The sequence below is a fragment of the Coregonus clupeaformis genome, chromosome 40 (assembly GCF_020615455.1).
Source record: "Coregonus clupeaformis isolate EN_2021a chromosome 40, ASM2061545v1, whole genome shotgun sequence".
NCBI lineage: Eukaryota > Metazoa > Chordata > Actinopteri > Salmoniformes > Salmonidae > Coregonus > Coregonus clupeaformis.
In genome coordinates, this window is record NC_059231.1 from 28,650,160 (window position 1) to 28,669,141 (window position 18,982).

General features: G+C 46.0%; 1 protein-coding gene across 1 annotated transcript in view; it reads right to left on the reverse strand.

The window, feature by feature from the left end:
• Positions 1 to 18,982, reverse strand: part of itgbl1 (integrin, beta-like 1) — a 161,805-nt gene that overhangs the window by 8,264 nt on the left and 134,559 nt on the right. Inside the window, exons 9-10 of the mRNA XM_041863619.2 lie at positions 7,684 to 7,830; positions 4,327 to 4,446 (exon numbers count right to left, since the gene is read on the reverse strand). Of these exons, the coding sequence (XP_041719553.1) occupies positions 4,327 to 4,446; positions 7,684 to 7,830 (267 nt within the window). The remainder of the gene's footprint in view (positions 1 to 4,326; positions 4,447 to 7,683; positions 7,831 to 18,982) is intronic.

Sequence of the window (18,982 nt, forward strand, 5' to 3'; positions counted from 1 at the left end):
AATGTTTATTTGTTTTAGCTGTTAGTGATAATTCCCTTAATGCTAATACATTTGTGTTTACATTCTTAAGCCTTAAGGGCTCCCGAGTGGCGCAGCGGTCTAAGGCACTGCATCTCAGTGCTTGAGGCGTCACTACAGACCCCCTGGTTCGATTCCAGGCTGTATCACAACCGGCCGTGATTGGGAGTCCAATAGGGCGGCGCACAATTGGCCCAGCGTCGTCCGGGTTTGGCAGGTGTAGGCCGTCAATGTAAATAAGAATTTGTTCTTAACTGACTTGCCTAGTTAAATAAATATATGTGTTATGAAGGACCAAAGGTGTCTAAGTAAAGCGTCACATGATATAAGGCAGTTGTGTACAGTACCAGTCAAAAGTTTGGAGACACCTACTCATTCAAGGGTTTTTCTTTATTTTTACTATTTTCTACATTGTAGAATAATAGCGAAGATATCAAAACTATGAAATAACACATATGGAATCATGTAGTAACCAAAAAAGTGTTAAACAAATCAAAATATATTTGAGATTTGAGATTCTTCAAAGTAGCCACCCTTTGCCTTGATGACAACTTTGCACACTCTTGGCATTCTCTCAACCAGCTTCACCTGGAATGCTTTTCCAACAGTTTTGAAGGAGTTCCCACATATGCTGAGCATTTGTTAGCTGCTTTTCCTTCACTCCGCGGTCAAACTCATCCCATCTCAATTGGGTTGAGGTCGGGTGATTGTGGAGGCCGGGTCATCTGATGCGGCACTCCATCACTCTCCTTCTTTGTCAAATAGCCCTTACACAGCCTGGAGGTGTGTTGGGTCATTGTCCTGTTGAATTGATAGTCCCATTAAGCTCAAACCAGATGAGATGGGGTATCGCTGCAGAACCATGCTGGTTAAGTGTGCCTTGAATTCTAAATAAATCACAGACAGTGTCACCAGCAAAGCACCATAAACACCTCCTCCTCCATGCTTCAAGGTGGGAACCAAACATGAGGTGATCATCCGTTCAGCTACTCTGCGTCTCACAAAGACACAGCGGTTGAAACCAAAAATCTCAAATTTGGACTCATCAGACCAAAGGACAGATTTCCACCGGTCTAATATCCATTGCTCATGTTTCTTGGCCCAAGCAAGTCTCTTCTTCTTATTGGTGTCCTTTAGTAGTGGTTTCTTTGCAGCAATTCGACCATGAAGGCCTGATTCACGCAGTCTGCTCTGAACAGTTGATGTTGAGATGTTTCTGTTACTTGAACTCTGTGAAGCATTTATTTGGGCTGCAATTTCTGAGGCTGGTAACTCTAATGAACTTATCCTCTGCAGCAGAGTTGACTCTGGGTCTTCCTTTCCTGTGGCGGTCCTCATGAGAGCCAGTTTCGTCATAGCGCTTGATGGTTTTTGCGACTGCACTTGAAGAAACTTTCAAAGTTCTTGAAATGTTCCTGATTGACTCAAATCAAATCAAATTGTATTTGCCACATGCGCCGAATACAACAGGTGTAGACATTACAGTGAAATGCTTACTTACAAGCCCTTAACCAGCAATACATTTATTTTTATTTTTAATAAAAGCAAATAACTAAAGAGTAGCAGTAAAATAAAATAACAGTAGGGAGGCTATATACAGAGGGGACTGCCCTTCAGGTCTTAAAGTAATGATGGACTGTCGTTTCTCTTTGCTTATTTGAGCTGTTCTTGCCATAATATGGACTTGGTCTTTTACCAAATAGGGCTTTCTTCTGTATACCACCCCTACCTTGTCACAACACAACTGATTGGCTCAAACGCATTAAGGATAGAAATTCCACAAATTAACTTTTAAGAAGGCACACCTGTTAATTTAAATGCATTCCAGGTGACTACCTCATGAAGCTGTTTGAGAGAATGCCAAGAGTGTGCAAAGCTGTCATCATGGCAAAGGGTGGCTATTTAAAGAATCTCAAATCTCAAATATATTTAGGTTTGTTTAACACTTTTCTTGTTACTACATGATTCGATATGTGTTATTTCATAGTTTTGATGTCTTCACAATTATTCTACAATGTAGAAAATAGTTAAAAAGAAAAACCCTTGAATGAGTAGGTGTGTCCAAACTTTTGACTGGTACTGTATGTGTTATGAATGACCAAAGGGTCTGACTTTAAATTAAGTACAGCGTCATGCGATATAAAGTCTGGGTGTGTTATGAATGACCAAAAGTGTCTCACTTCAAACTAAGTATTACAGGATACTACATGAAGTGTCAATAAATAGGATATTAACGTTTTGCTGATTTATGAAGGTTCTCATGATCCACAGGTTTCTGTAGGGTGTGAGAGATATTTAAATTAGTAAGGTAAGTGTTTCTTGGTGTAACATCGTCCCCCGGCTATTGCGCACACAGCACATACACTATATATACAAAAGTATGTGGACACCCCTTCAAATGAGTGGATTTGGCTATTTCAGCCACACCTGTTGCTGACAGGTGTATAAAATGGAGCACACAGCCACAATCTCCATAGACAAACATTGGCAGTAGAATGGCCTTACTGAAGAGCTCAGTGACTTTCAACGTGGCAACGTCATAGGATGCCACCTTTCCAACAAGTCAGTTTGTCAAATATCTGCCCTGCTAGAGCTGCTCCGGTCAACTATAAGTGCCGTTATTGTGAACTGGAAACGTCTAGGAGCAACAACGGCTCAGCTGCAAAGTGGTAGGCCACACAAGCTCATAGAACGGGACCGCCGAGTGCGTAGAAATCATCTGTCCTTGGTTGCAACACTCACTACCGAGCTCCAAACTGCCTCTGGAAGCAATGTCACCACAATAACTGTTCGTCGGGAGCTCCATGAAAGGGGTTTCCAAGGCCTAGCAGCCGCACGCAAGTCTAAGATCACCATGCACAATGCCAAGCGTCGTCTGGAGTGGTGTAAAGCTCGCCGCCATTGGACACTGGAGCAGTGGAAACACATTCTCTGAAATTATGAATCACGCTTCACCATCTGACGGACGAATCTGGGTTTGGCGTATGCCAGGGGAACGCTACCTGCCCGAATGCATAGTGCCTACTGTAAAGTTTGGTGGAGGAGGAATAATGGTCTGGGGCTGTTTTTCATGGTTCCAGTGAAGGGAAATCTTAACGCTACAGCATACATTCTAGATTATTCTAGATTATTCTGTGCTTCCAACTTTGTGGCAACAATTTGGCGAAGGACTTTTTCTGTTTCAGCATGACAATGCCCCTGTGCACAAAGCGAGGTCCATACAGAAATGGTTTGTCGAGAACTTTGTGGAAGAACTTGACTGGCCTGCAACCCCCTCGAACACCTTTGTGATGAATTGGAACGCCAACTGCGAGCCAGGCCTAATCGCCCAACATCAGTGCTCGACCTCACTAATGCTTGTGGCTGAATGGAAGCAAGTCCCCGCAGTAATGTTCCAACATCTAGTGGAAAGCCTTCCCAGAAGAGTGGAGGCTGTTATAACAGCAAAGGGTGGACCAACTCCATATTAATGCCCATGATTTTGGAATGAGATATTTGACGAGCAGGTGTCCACATACTTTTGGTCATGTAGTGTATAAGCCTGGGATATAAACCATTCAAAGTTGGCCTTAGTGGGAGTGGCCATAGAATTCTATAGGAGTGACCTGAGTAAAGTATTTGTCATCGTCACTAGTTAACACAGTCAAAAAGTCATTAAGTCATTATTATGGCAAAACCCTGCCCATTTCCACAGTTTATCTTCTTAAAATTAGATTTTAAACCTAAACCTAACTAATGAAGGCCAAGTTTGATGCATTGGTTCACCAGACCTTCCGCGCATTTGGGTGGAAATGTCTGGGATTGAGATTAGGTGTAATGTGACTAACATGACTTCACTTTAGAGCGTATGCCATCCTTCAGGACAACATGTCACCCTTCATAAAGCACATGTTTATATAATATTCGACATAGTGGGTTATGTCATGTTTGACATTGGTGATTATGTCACATAGTTATGCCACATTTATGAACTCTTTATAAAGCATGACATATGGTTATAGATTATTTGCGAAACCTTTATGTAATGCTTATGAAGGCATTATGAAGGCTTTATGAAGCCTTTATAAGCTGAACGTAATTTAAAGCGGGACCATAAACTCTTATTGTGGTTTTCAGTATCAGTGGAGAGAAGATAGCACTTCTGGATGAGAGCTGGGCTGTTAAGAGGAAAGTCTCTCTCTTTCTGCTTTCTCTTTTCTCCTGTCTTTCCACTCTCTCGTTGACACCAAGCCAAGACCATTATCAGCGGTAGAATTGGGCCTTGGACAGAGGCTTTAGGTGTGTGTGTGTGTGTGGTCTATACCGTACCTGTGCAGATGAGTCCGTCGTGCTTATCACACTCTCTGTCGTCACACTCACAGTACTCCCCAGAGACCCACCAATCCTGAGGAGATCCAGAGCAGATACACCGGCCACAGTGACACGACCCTGCCAGAACACACACGCACATTCACACAAACACACACACACACACACAACAACAACGGACGTTCAAGCAAAGCAATCAACAAAATAATTACAGTTATAAGAATATAAGAATAGACTTGTGAGGACAAGGTTCTCTGTGCTCACAGTCATTGTGTATTGTGGCCCTGACCTATTTAAAATTGTGACTGAATTAAAATATAAGACAGGCTGGTTGTTACCAGCGAGACGTCGTTTTCCCATGTTTGTCCACCCCTTTAGTATATCACATCAGTTATACTTTTACCTGGAAATCGCCCCCAGCAAACCTTCACCGTAAAAGTCTGTCCTCCTTTGGCTCCCCCAGTACTTCCTCTCCTGAACAACAAAAGCACTGTCCTTGCATTTCTCCCATCAGATTTTGCTACTGTGTGCTCCTGTGCTCCTCAAGGGCAGTGAGCGACGGGTTGGATAACAAGGTGTTAAATGCTTGGAAAAAGGCATGCAAGCAGGCAGATGGACGAGAGGGGAACGAATCTGTCATGGCTGTAACCCTGGAGAGGCCTTTTCAGCCTCCACTATTTATCCCTATAGACTACCCACTGGGCACAGACGTCAGTTCAACGTCTAGTTTTGATTTACATTTGGTTGAGTTGTCAACTAACATGAATTCAACGTGAAATCAACAAAACATTTCACCATGTCATTGGATTTAGGTTAAAAGTTGGGTGAAAAAAAGATTAAATGCCCTCACGTTGATGAATTTTTGCAAATCCAATTAGTCATCACATAGATGTTTTTGGTTAAAATGACGTTGAAACAACGTTGATTCAATCAGTTTTTGCCCAGTGGGTAGTGTGTGCCTGAAGGATGGCAGTGTGAGAGTTGAAGGGTTGGCTCCACTTGAGTCGCAGGTTAGCGTTTTTTGTCATGAATCTTGTTCTGGAGGCAGCTCTGCAGAGTGGTCACTAGCTGTCACAGCCAAAAAGTTAAAAAATCTGATTTTAAACCTAACCCAAACCTTAACCCTAAGGGGAGAGGATAGTATTATGTTTGTGTCTGGGTTCAGAGGAGCATGGTGAAACATGTTAATCTCCATTGTGCAGCCTAAGAAGGTGTGAGACCAGAGGGTGAGGATGTCCTAAGATGGACAACATACTTTTGGTTTAGTAGACCACTGCCAGTACTCCATACTCCAGTAATCTCCATGCACCTGACATTTGGCTAAAATCCCAGTGTGACATGCAAGTTGTTCTTTCGTTACATAGCTGAATAGAGTATACGGCCTCCAACACATGATGATATAGATATACCCTGGATATTGGGTACACTCAGGGCCGGCTCTAGCCTATTCGGGGCCCTAAGCGAGATCGGGGCCCCCTAGCAGCAGGACCTCCTTGCCCGTCCAAATAAAATATTTAAATATTGATAATTTATTTGACCGAGACGCGTGCCGACAGAAAGACACATCAATCTCAGATAAATCATCTAAGCGAGCAAAACAGCGCCCCTCTGTCTCAGTATGTATAGCCCGTGTATCTGATGCTGTCTGGACAAAAAGAGTATGGCATGTCCTACTCTTTTTGTCCAGACAGCATCAGATACATGGGCTACATAGTAAGACAGAGGGGGTCTGTTTTGCTCGCTTGGATGCTTTCTCCGGTGAGATAGTAGTTTTTTCTCCCTACAGTAGAGCCTGCTCCTCTCCCGATAGTTGAAGGTGTCATCCCGATAATTGCCTCAAAACTTAACCTAAACTATACCGAAACAAATTTCACATATAATAAAATATGAAATTATTGAAGTAAAGTATAATGGGGGAGAAAGGAGGAGAATGGGTAAGTTAATGAGTGAGAGAAAGCGAACAATGCATAATTATGTAATCACCAATTGTGAATGAAGAAAAGGGCAGGCCATTCTAATGTGTTGATCTATTGTAATTATATTCTCGAAATGGTATGTACCCTATATCAGTCCACCAAATCCAAACAGTTTTATAAGTCTACTCTGGCCTACTTGGAGTGGGCTACACAGTGAGAGCGTGTGTAATTTACAATGGCAAGAAGACAAAGCCGAAAATGCACATGTTGCGTTAGCATTGCTACAAAATCTAAATGAAAACGACTCAGATGGTGGGGAAGAAATGAATCATGACATCTCTGATGATTATTCTTCTGATTCTGAACCTAAGCCTGAGCCTACAACTCTGAGGCCTAAGCGCAAAAAAGCCAAAAACGGTTCACACTGATTATATGTCCGCGCCACCACCAAATTAAACGGTGAGACAGGAGAGAGGAGGGAGAGGACCAATAGAACAAGCCGGTGACAATGCTATGGGAGATTGGCTCAAACGCATTAAGAAGGAAAGAAATTCAACAAATTAACTTTTAAGAAGGCACACCTGTTAATTGAAATGCATTCCAGGTAACTATCTAATGAAGCTGGTTGAGAGAATGCCAAGCGTGTGCAAAGCTCTCATCAAGGCAAAGGGTGGCTATTTGAAGAATCTCAAGTACAAAATATATTTTGATTGTTTAACAGTTTTTTGGCTACTACATGATTCCATATGTGTTATTCCATAGTTTTGATGTCTTCACTATTATTCTACAATGTAGAAAATATTAAAAAATAAAGAAAAACCCTTGAATGAGTAGGTGTGTCCAAACTTTTGACTGGTACTGTATATCCTACAGTAACATAAACTAATGAAAATGCTTTTATTCGTATTCTAATGCCAAGACCTTCATAAACACAACCAAATTATTATTTTTGCGACAGCATATAGAAAATCTATTAATTACACTGTCATAATGACTGCTCATTAGCTTGAATTGGGGTCCCTCCAGGCCCAACGTCTCTAGTAAAAAAAGATAATGTGCAGCGTATGCAGACATAGGAAGTCCCATGAAAATAACGTGCCCCGCTATGGAAATGAAATGCCCATCCAACAGATTCGTTCTGGCGCCGGCCCTGCCTAGCAGCCGGGGCCCTAAGCAACCGCTTATGTTGCTTATGCCTGGAGCCAGCCCTGGGTAGACTGCAGGTATGAGGGCGTTGTTCGTTATACTACACCTACCCTATTCTGTGTGATCAGATCTCATGGAAAGCTCTACTCAAGTGGTCTACACAAATCAACGGTGTAGAAAATAATTTAATGGAATATAATGAAATAGTGCAGAGAATAGACACAAAAAGAAGACAATAGATGGAAATAGAAATGAAATCAATGTAATAGAATGACAAAGAATAAAACAATGGAACCTTTTCCATTGCACATGACTCCATCGGCGGTCTCACACAGCTCTTTGCTCTGAGTGTCAGTCATTTCGCATGTCCGAGGGAACGAGCACAACTTCCCGAACCAGCCGTCACCACAGATACACCGGCCGCATGAACAGAAACCATGACCTGGTGGGGGACAGGGTAGACATATGTTATACAATAGAAACCAGTAGAAACCATGACCTGGTGGGAGACAAGGTAGACATACAGCATGTTACATGATGGAAACCATTAGAAACCACTACCTGGTGGGGGACAGGTTATACATACAGTGCATTTGGAAAGTATTCAGACCCCTTGACTTTTGCCACATTTTGTTAGGTTACAGCTTTATTTTAAAATTGATTACATTGTTTTTTCCCCCTCATCAATCTACACAAAATACCCCATAATGACAAAGCAAAAACTGGTTTTTCAAAAATTTTGCTAATTTATTAAAAATAGAAAACGGAAATATTACATTTACATAAGTATTCAGACCCTTTACTCAGTACTTTGTTGAAACATATTTGGCAGCGATTACAGCCTCGAGTCTTCTTGGGTATGATGCTACAAGCTTGGCACACCTGTATTTGGGGAGTTTCTCCCATTCTTCTCTGCAGATCCTCTCAAACTCTGTCAGGTTGGATGGGGAGCGTTGCTGCACAGCTATTTTCAGGTCTCTCCTGAGATGTTGGATCGGGTTCAAGTCCGGGCTCTAGCTGGGCCACTCAAGGACATTCAGAGACTTGTCCCGAAGCCACTCCTGCGTTGTCTTGGCTGGGTGCTTAGAGTCGCTGTCCTGTTGGAAAGTGAACCTTCGCCCCAGTCTGAGGTCCTGAGCGCTCTGGAGCAGGTTTTCATGAAGGATCTCTCTGTACTTTGCTCAGTTCATCTTTGCCTCAATCCTGACTGGTCTCCCTGCCGCTGAAAAACATCCCCACAGCATGATGCTGCCACCACCATGCATCACCGCAGGGATGGTGCCAGGTTTCCTCCAGACGTGACGCTTGGTATTCAGGCCAAAGAGTTCAATATTGGTTTCATCAGACCAGAGAATCTTGTTTCTAATGGTCTGAGAGCCTTTTGTCATCTTTCGGCAAACTTCAAGCAGGCTGTCATGTGCCTTTTACTGTGGAGTGGCTTCTGTCTGGCCACTCTACCATAAAGGCCTGATTGGTAGAGTGCTGCAGAGATGGTTGTCCTTCTGGAAGGTTCTCCCATCTCCACAGAGGAACTCTAGAGGTTCTTCCTGGAACCAAAAAGGGTTCTACCTGGAATCAAAAGGGTTATCCTATGGGAACAGCCGAAGAACCCTTTTAGGTAGCGCCTTTTTTTGTGTGTGCTGGTCCCGCTGGCCAATGCCAGTGCTGTGCAGTGACCTGAATCAGGCTGAGGTGGAACAGGCTGAGGTGGAAGAGGCGGTGTCAGTGCAACCAGCTCCCACAATCTCATTGCAGAATTAGACATCATCCACGTTTTCAAAAATCAAATTTCGAAGTTGCTCCAAACGTCAAATTTTGAAGTGTTTTTGTTGCTCCTGCTGCTCTGTATCGTTCAATTTCTCCAAATGTCAAATTTAGAAGTTAAGGGTTAAGTTTAGGCACTCATTCCAAATAGTTAGGGTTAAGGTTTTGGATAGGGTTAAAACATTACGTTTAGGCACTCATTCCAAATGGTTAAGGTATTGTCTGTTCTTAATGTGGGCCTTGGCCAGAATAACCAACTGACACTAGTAAGAGTGTATTGCCCTCCCTCGGCTCCCTCACTATCTATGTATGGTAAATCTGAACTATTAATAATGAGCGATTTTAATATTGATTGGAGGAGACCAGTGTCAGATTAATATTAAAATAGGGATGTGGCGGTCATGAAATTTTGTCTGCCGGTTATTGTCATGCAAAAGACTGCCGGTGTCTCACGGTAATTTACTGTTAATTAACACAAACACGTTTAGCATCTCCAGGCCTCCACCCATAAAAGCCGCTGATGCGCACATTTGGAACATCTACATTTAAAAAAGTATAATAAACCAATTTAATGTACACCATCACAATAAATCCATTTTTATTTAACGAAACATTATGATATGAAGAAAATATATTTCAGGTGAACAGAATGTGAGTTGGCCTACTGTAGGCCTACGTTATCTGGCTATGCTCCATGCCATAGCCTGCAGGCTTGTTCATTTAGCTGACAAGATATGCTTATAAGTCCCGTGCCATTATTTTATTTTCTATGATTTTATAGTAAGAATAATATAATTGAACATCGAAAGGATATTTTTCCCATTACAGAGTGAGTGCGCATTTGAAGTGGCTATGTTGAGCGTAAAAGTGATCATTTGAAACAGGTCCTATATGCTAGATTTAGAGTTATTTGGCAACTTTAGTTGTGAATGATACAAACCTTAGAATTTCTTAGAAATCAACATATATGGGCTGCATGGTGCGACTATAGGCTATTGATGATTCTCCCGAGTGGCGAGATCCTGGTTCGAATCCAGGCTCTGTCGTAGCCGGCTGTGACCGGGAGACCCATGGGGTGGTGCACAATTGGCCCAGCATCGTCCAGGGTAGGGGAGGGAATGGCCGGCAGGGATGTAGCTCAGTTGGTAGAGCATGGTGTTTGCAACGGCAGGGTTGTGGGTTTGATTCCCACGGGGGGCCAGTATGAATAAAAAAATAATAATTATGCACTCACTAACTGTAAGTCGCTCTGGATAAGAGCGTCTGCTAAATGACTAAAACGTAAATGATTTGAGAAAGTAACAAAAAAAGTTTGTGCTCTGTCCTCAGGCTGCACAGCTGTTCTCTTATCAAGTGATCATATTTTCACCCATCAGATTATTCTCAATTTAATCTTGTTTTTACTAATATGTAACATTTGTTTCTATTTAGAATCGCCTACTATTAAATTGGCAGGCTTATTCGGTTGTATAGCGGAGCATGTGCTTAATATGAGCAGGTGAAAAATGAATATAAGTGTCAAGGTTGGCTGTAGGTGGGTGTAGGGGTGGAATCAAGCGCAAGGACACCGAAGTCAATAATCCAAAAGACTTTAGTCAAAATTACCAATAAGGCAAACAGGAACACTCGCCCGAAGGCGGAACGACGCACGTAGGCGACCAAAATAAAGGCGCACGAAAACAGGTGCGTAAATACGCTCCAGCGCAGTGGAGTAGTAAGCTCAACCGAGCGAAATAGTCAAACGACCAGCAAATACGACAGTACACGAAACAATAACACACAACACCTGACAAACACAACGAGAACTAAATAGGACACTAATGACACTAAATGATAACAGGTGTGAAAACAATCAGACAAAAGCAAACGAACATGAAACATACAACGGTGGCAGCTAGTATTCCGGAGACAACGAACGCCGAAGCCTGCCCGAACAAGGAAGAGAGGCAGCCTCGGCCGAAACCGTGACAGTACCCCCCCCTTGACGCGCGGCTCCAGACGTGCGCCGACTCCGGCCTCGGGGACGACCCGGAGGACGCGGAGCAGGGTGCGTCGGGTGCCCACGATGGAATTCCGTCCAGGAGAGACGGGTCCAAAATGTCTCTCCTCGGCACCCAGCACCGCTCCTCCGGACCGTACCCCTCCCATTCCACTAGATACTGGAGACCCCCCATCCGACGTCTCGAATCCAAGATGGACCTCACGGAGTACGCCGGTGCCCCCTCGATGTCCAATGGGGGCGGAGGAGTCTCCCTGATCTCACTTTCCTGGAGTGGGCCAGCTACCACCGGCCTGAGAAGGGACACATGGAACGAGGGGTTAATACTTTTATATTCAACAGGTAGCTGTAATTTATAACACACCTCGTTCAACCTTCCCAGGACTTAAATGGCCCTACAAACCGCCGACCCAGTTTCCGACAGGGCAGGCGGAGGGGCAGGTTTCTGGTAGAGAGCCAGACTCGATCACCAGGTGCGTACACCGGTCCCTCACTGCGGTGGAGATCGGCGCTCGCCTTATGACGTCGGAGGGCCCGCTGCAGGTGGACGTGTGCAGCGTTCCATGTCTCCTCCGAGCGCCTCGCCCACTCATCCACCGCAGGAGCCTCGATCTGGCTCTGCTGCCAGGGTGCCAGAACCGGCTGGTAACCTAACACACATTGGAAAGGGGTTAGGTTAGTGGAGGAATGGCGTAGGGAATTCTGGGCCATTTCGGCCCAGGGAACGTACCCTGCCCACTCCTCCGGCCGGTCCTGGCAGTATGTTCTTAGAAACCTACCCACATCCTGGTTTACACGTTCCACCTGCCCATTACTCTCCGGGTGGTAACCCGAGGTGAGGCTCACCGAGACCCCCAACCGCTCCATAAAGGCCCTCCAGACTCTGGAGGTAAATTGGGGACCTCGATCAGACACAATATCCTCGGGTACCCCGTAGTGCCGGAACACATGGGTGAATAAGGCTTCGGCAGTTTGCAGGGGCGGTAGGAAGGCCCGGCATGGGGAGCAAACGACAGGCCTTAGAAAACCGGTCCACAACGACCAGTATAGTGGTATTCCCCTGTGACGGAGGAAGGTCAGTAAGGAAATCCACCGAGAGGTGGGACCATGGTCGTTGTGGCACGGGCAGGGGTAGTAACTACCCCTAGGCAGATGTCTAGGCGCCTTACACTGGGCGCACACCGAGCAGGAGGAAACATAAACCCTCACATCCCTTGCCAACGTGGGCCACCAGTACTTGGTACAAAGACAGTGCACTGTCCGGCCGATACCCGGATGTCCAGAGGAGGGTGACGTGTGAGCCCAATAGATCAATCGATCCCGAACCTCGAGCGGAACGTACTTCCGACCCTCTGGGCACTGTGGCGGACTAGGGTCGGTGCGTAACGCCCGCTCGAGCTCAGCATCGACCTCCCACACTACCGGTGCCACCAGACACGACTCCGGCAGTATGGGAGTGGGCTCCACGGACCTCTCCTCCGTGTCATACCGCCGAGACAGCGCATCTGCCTTACCGTTCTGGGACCCAGGGATGTACGTGATCTTAAACGTAAACCGGGTCAAAAACATACTCCATCTAGCCTGCCGAGGGTTTAGCCTCCTCGCTGCCCGGATGTACTCCAGGTTACGGTGGTCCGTCAAAATGAGGAAAGGGTGTTGAGCACCCTCAAGCCAGTGCCTCCACACCTTTAGGGCCTGTACCACGGCTAACAGCTCCCTGTCCCCCTACGTCATAGTTTCGCTCCGCCCGGACTGAGCTTTTTTGAATAAAAAGCACAGGGGCGGAGTTTAGGTGGCGCGCCTGACCGTTGTGAAAGCACGGCTCCTATACCGGCCTCAGACGCGTCAACCTCTACCTGAAATGGTAAAGAGGGATCCGGATGCGCCAGCACCGGAGCCGAGGTAAACAGGTCCTTCAGCCTCCCAAACGCCCTGTCCGCCTCGGCCGACCACTGCAGACGCACCGGACCCCCCTTCAAGAGAGACGTGATGGGAGCTGCCACCTGTCCAAAACCCCGGATAAATCTCCGGTAGTAATTCGCAAACCCCAAAAACTGCTGCACCTCCTTCACAGTGGTTGGTGTTTGCCAATTACGCACGGCCGACACACGGTCTACCTCCATCTTCACCCCTGACGCAGACAACTGATACCCCAAAAAGGAGACAGACTCCTGGAAAAACAGACACTTCTCTGCCTTAACATACAGGTCGTGCTCCACCAGCCTCCGCAACACTCTGCGCACCAGGGCCACATGCTCGACACGGGTAGGCGAGTACACGAGAATGTCATCAATGTACACAACGACCCCCTGCCCCTGCATGTCCCTGAAGATCTCATCCACGAATGATTGGAAAACTGACGGAGCGTTCATCAACCCGTATGGCATGACAAGATACTCGTAATGGCCCGAGGTGGTACTAAAGGCTGTCTTCCATTCATCGCCCCCCCTGATGCGCACCAAGTTGTACGCGCTCCTGAGATCTAATTTCGTGAAGAAACGCGCCCCATGCAAGGACTCAGTCATGGTCGCAATCAGCGGGAGTGGGTAACTATACTTCACCGTGATCTGATTGAGACCACGGTAATCGATGCACGAGCGCAAACCACCATCCTTCTTCTTCACAAAAAAGAAACTCGAGGACGCAGGGGAAGTGGAAGGCCGTATGTATCCTTGTCTCAGAGATTCGTCTATGTAAGTCTCCATAGCTTTCTTCTCCTCCTGAGACAGAGGATACACATGACTCCGCGGGAGCGCAGCTCCTGCCTGGAGGTCTATCGCACAATCTCCCTGCCTATGGGGCGGCAACTGCGTCGCCCTCGACTTACTAAACGCAATAGCCAAATCCCCATACTCAGGGGGAACATGCAATGCGGGCACCTGATTTGGACTCTCCACCGAGGTAGCCCCTACGGAAACGCCTAAACATCTACCCACACACTGGGCAGACCACTCCATCAGAGCCCTCTCCTGCCACGAAATAGATGGGTTATGGGTACTCAACCAGGGCAGGCCCAGCACCACCGGATACGCAGGAGAGGCAATCAGAAATAGCTGAATCATCTCCTGATGACCCCCCTGCGCACACATCCTAAGTGGCGCAGTGACCTCCCTGATCAAGCCCGCCCCCAACGGACGGCTATCTAGGGCATGAACGGGGAAAGGGACATCAACAGGAAGAAGGGGAATCCCTAAAGCTAAACAAAACTTCTTATCAATAAAATTCCCAGCCGCGCCTGAATCTACCAGCGCCTTATGCTGGGAATGAGGTGCTACCTGTGGAAAACTCACAGGCATACAGAAATGTGTAGCAGAGAGCTCTGGGTGAGTGGGGCGCCTACTCACCTGGAAGGAATCCCCAGTGCGGGACCTGTCGTCCTCCCCCTTAGGAGGCCATCCCCAGCACCTAGCCGCGGTGTGTCCTCCCTGACCACAGTTGGTGCAGGAGATGGACCCCCTAGTAAGCCGACCCCTCCTCTCTCTAGCGCCAGCGCCCCCGAGCTCCATGGGGCACGGCTCGGAGGCGCTGGAGGGTGAAATGGACGGACCCCCCTCGGGACGTCCGCGGGTAGCTAGCAGGTTATCCAGCCTGATGGACATGTCGACCAACTGGTCGAACGTGAGGCTGGTGTCCCTACAGGCCAGCTCCCGACGGACGTCCTCTCGTAGACTACATCTGTAGTGATCGACGAGAGCCCGATCATTCCACCCTGCATCCGCCGCTAGAGTACGAAATTCGAGAGCGAACTCCTGGGCACTCCTCCTCCCCTGCCGGAGGAAGACCAGACGCTCCCCCGCCGCTCCCCTCCGGGGATGGTCAAACACCGCCTTGAAGCGGCGGGAGAACTTCGTCGTAGGTTATAGTGTCCGCGTCGATCCTCCTCCACTCCCGCGTTGGCCCATGCCAACGCCTTCCCCGGACAGGCAGGAGATCAGGGCGGACACGCTCTCATGTCCCGAGGGCGCCCGGGTGCACGGTGGCCAGGTACAGCTCCACCTGGAGAAGGAAACCCTGGCACCCGGCCGCGGTCCCATCGTAAGCCCTCGGGAGCGAGAGTCGGACTCCTCGAGGTTCCGGTGCGGGAATGGGCTGACTGGCCGATGGTGCTGGCAGGGAGGGTGGTGGTGGCGGCGTTCCCCAGCCTCTGATGGTAGTGATCACCTCCTGCAGTGCGGTCCCCATCTGCTGGATCTGGTCGCCTTGTTGGAGGACCCTGTCCTCCAGCGTCGCCTGGGCTGCAGCGGCTCCTGCTGATTCCATACTGTGGGTGTGTTATTCTGTCAAGGTTGGCTGTAGGTGGGTGTAGGGGTGGAATCAAGCGCAAGGACACCGAAGTCAATAATCCAAAAGACTTTAGTCAAAATTACCAATAAGGCAAACAGGAACACTCGCCCGAAGGCGGAACGACGCACGTAGGCGACCAAAATAAAGGCGCACGAAAACAGGTGCGTAAATACGCTCCAGCGCAGTGGAGTAGTAAGCTCAACCGAGCGAAATAGTCAAACGACCAGCAAATACGACAGTACACGAAACAATAACACACAACACCTGACAAACACAACGAGAACTAAATAGGACACTAATGACACTAAATGATAACAGGTGTGAAAACAATCAGACAAAAGCAAACGAACATGAAACATACAACGGTGGCAGCTAGTATTCCGGAGACAACGAACGCCGAAGCCTGCCCGAACAAGGAAGAGAGGCAGCCTCGGCCGAAACCGTGACAATAAGAACACTATTTTCACTCTACACATCCACCACTGTTTGAGGAGCATGCTCTCGCTGCCCAACAGGTGATATTCTGCCCAAACTCTGTATCCCATGGGTTCGCCAACCTTGTTTTTGCAGCTCCTCAGTGCTTAATTTGTGAAACATTGATAGGAACATGTTTTCGCAAGCAAAACATATTTCACTAAACTGTTGACAGCCCGTCTGCGTGCTCGAGAAAGGAATAAAGGAGAGAGGAGGAGGAGAAAACACATGGTGGTGAGGTATTCTGTATAGCTAAAGTCAATATGTCACCCAATTAATTATAAAAATATAAAACATTCCCTAGGCTATTCAAAATCAAATACAAATTCATTAATTTGGGCTGGCTGTAAGCTCCCCTGCACAATCAATGAACTAACAGCATTGCCTAGGGCTATACGTTCTCTCCCAGACTAATGGATAGACATTTTGGAGAGTAGCATAAGGTAACCAGTCCACCCAGTATGCATAATAATACAGTCCACACTCAAAAGACAATTACTCTAATTTGTTTAATTTTGGAGTATAGGCTAGACCAATTATGTACCAAAGACATCTTAAATCAGTTTTGTTTTATGTTTTTCTGCCATGCGTAATATGCAGTAGGCTATGTATTGTATAACAGCTCAATCATAATAGCTATTATTTTGGGGGGGGGGCTTGGGCTCATGCATAAGCTCTAATATGTGTATGGGTGTTTTGAATTAATCATCACCTTAGAAAGCGCTGTCCATTTAGTTGTGTTAGGCTTTGAAACAACATCCACAAAAAACATGTTTTACACTGTTTCAACCTGCTATTGAACTTCTTTCTTCAAATTGATTATCACAGTGAGCTGAGTTTTAAAAGTACGATAGGCCTACTGTTATGATGATGTGTTTGATGTGATTTTAGAGGGACAATAGAGCCCTGTGTACCAACCCATTAGGACCTGATGGTAGTTAGCAAGTTGGGTACTACCAAAGCATGTCCAGAGTGCACAAAAGGAGATTACTGTAACTCAACGGTCACGTGGAATTTTACTGTGGTCATAACTCATGACAGCTGCTGTGGCAGTAATATGGTCCCCGCAACTAGTCACTATAACAGCCCTAGTCAGATTCACTGAAAGATATTTGCTCTGAGATAAACCTGTCTCAGCTGATAACTGAGCCTACACAGCCGAATTCTAAAGATCCATTGAAATCTACCTTGATTGATCTTATTTTGAATAATACTCCAGATAAATATGTTGCTAATGGAGTTTTCCCACTGGATTTTAGTGACCATTGCCCAGGTGTCAAAGATGTGAGAATGCATAAATCTAAGCGTCCTGTCATCACTAAGAGGAACTTAAAAAACTTTTTTACATTATGTTTATTTTAGTGACCTTGATTGTATCTCAGCTATCCCTGAAACTGATTTAGCTTTAAGCTTTTTTGTAAATGTCTTCAACACTACTGTACATAATCATGCCCCCTTCAAAACTCTGAGAGTTAAAGGTAGATTGATGCCTGATTCACTCCTGAATTATCTGAAGTCATTCGTAAGATAAATGTTGCCTGGGTCAATGTCACTTCGTTTAAAGAAGGGTCGGACCAAGGCGCAGCGTGATATGCGTACATGTTTATTAACGATAAACACATGACAAAACAACAAAGGAAACGAAACGTGAACTCCAAAGGTACAACTCAACTAACCTTACACAGAACAAGAACCCACAACTAGACAGTGCCAAAAGGCTGCCTAAGTATGATTCCCAATCAGAGACAACGAGCGACAGCTGCCTCTGATTGGGAACCACACCGGCCAACATAGAAATACAAATCTAGAATATTCACACCCTGACCAAACTAGCTAGACTTCTGTAGGCCAGGGCGTGACAGTCAAGGCCAGGAACATAGGCTTAGACCCAGATTGGCAAACTTTAAGGCAACTAAGGAATCAATGTATAAGACTAATCAGAAAGGCTAAATCTGATTATTATTATTATTATTATTATTATTATTATTATTATTATTATTATTATTATTATTATTATTATTATCTTTCTGATTGTAAGAGGAATCCGGCTAAAAACTTGAAAACTGGCAAATCTCTGAATGGTTGTACTTCCTCCTCTCTGCCCCCACAAATGAATGAAGACTCTGGCCCCATCACAGAAAAAAATATCATAATTGATGCATTTAATCGTAATTTTATTTCAGCGAGCTATCTTTTTGAAAGAGTGTGTAGCCCTACTATCTCTAAAAGCCAATGTATGCTTGATCCGAAAATGTGGTCGGAGGCTTCGTATGGAGGGTGTGACGCAATTACGGCGCCTCTGGAGGCATGCAGAGGCCAAATCAAGCTCCGTACCGCATGGGGGTGTGCCTCTCAAATTTTGTAACAACGCGGAGGGCTCCGTATAGCTCCGCATTGACATGATTGGTTGACAGTAGGTGAGGGCAGGAGGTCCTGTATAAACACAAACTCACTTCCTTGCCAACTTCCTTCACAACAGCTCTGCTCAACAGCTCTGTGCTGCTCTGCGAAGCGCAAGAAGTATGAATGCTCTGACTTCTGCAGAGGCTTCTGCAGAGGCCGTATCACCGTAAATGCTGCACTGCCAATGCAGATGTCGGATTGACCATGCAGCACCTTTAAGAGTGGGCTAAATGCTGATTTATAACTTTTGCAGATTGATTTGGAAAATGGAAGTCAAGTTTTTGCATTGTGGCAATTCACTGAAAAATAAGTCCTTGAGGACTTACTTGCTATAGATACCAATAAATCCACAGGGGCTGATCAACTGCAGCCAGGAATGCTCAAGTGTGCTGCCCCCCTCATTGCTGGCTCAGTAACCCATATCTTAAATCTAACATTGTTAACAGAAAATATTCCTAAAGTATGGAAAACAGCTTATGTGCTACCACTCCATAAGGGTGGGGATAGTAGTGATCTAGATAATTATCGTACCATCTCCAGGTTTCCATGTCTAGCTAAGATTCGCAACTTTCGCAACATGGTATTTTGAATATATATCAATGTGGGTTTAGGGCACAGCACTATCACAGCAACCACATTAGTTGAAAATGATATTGTCAATGCTTTAGAT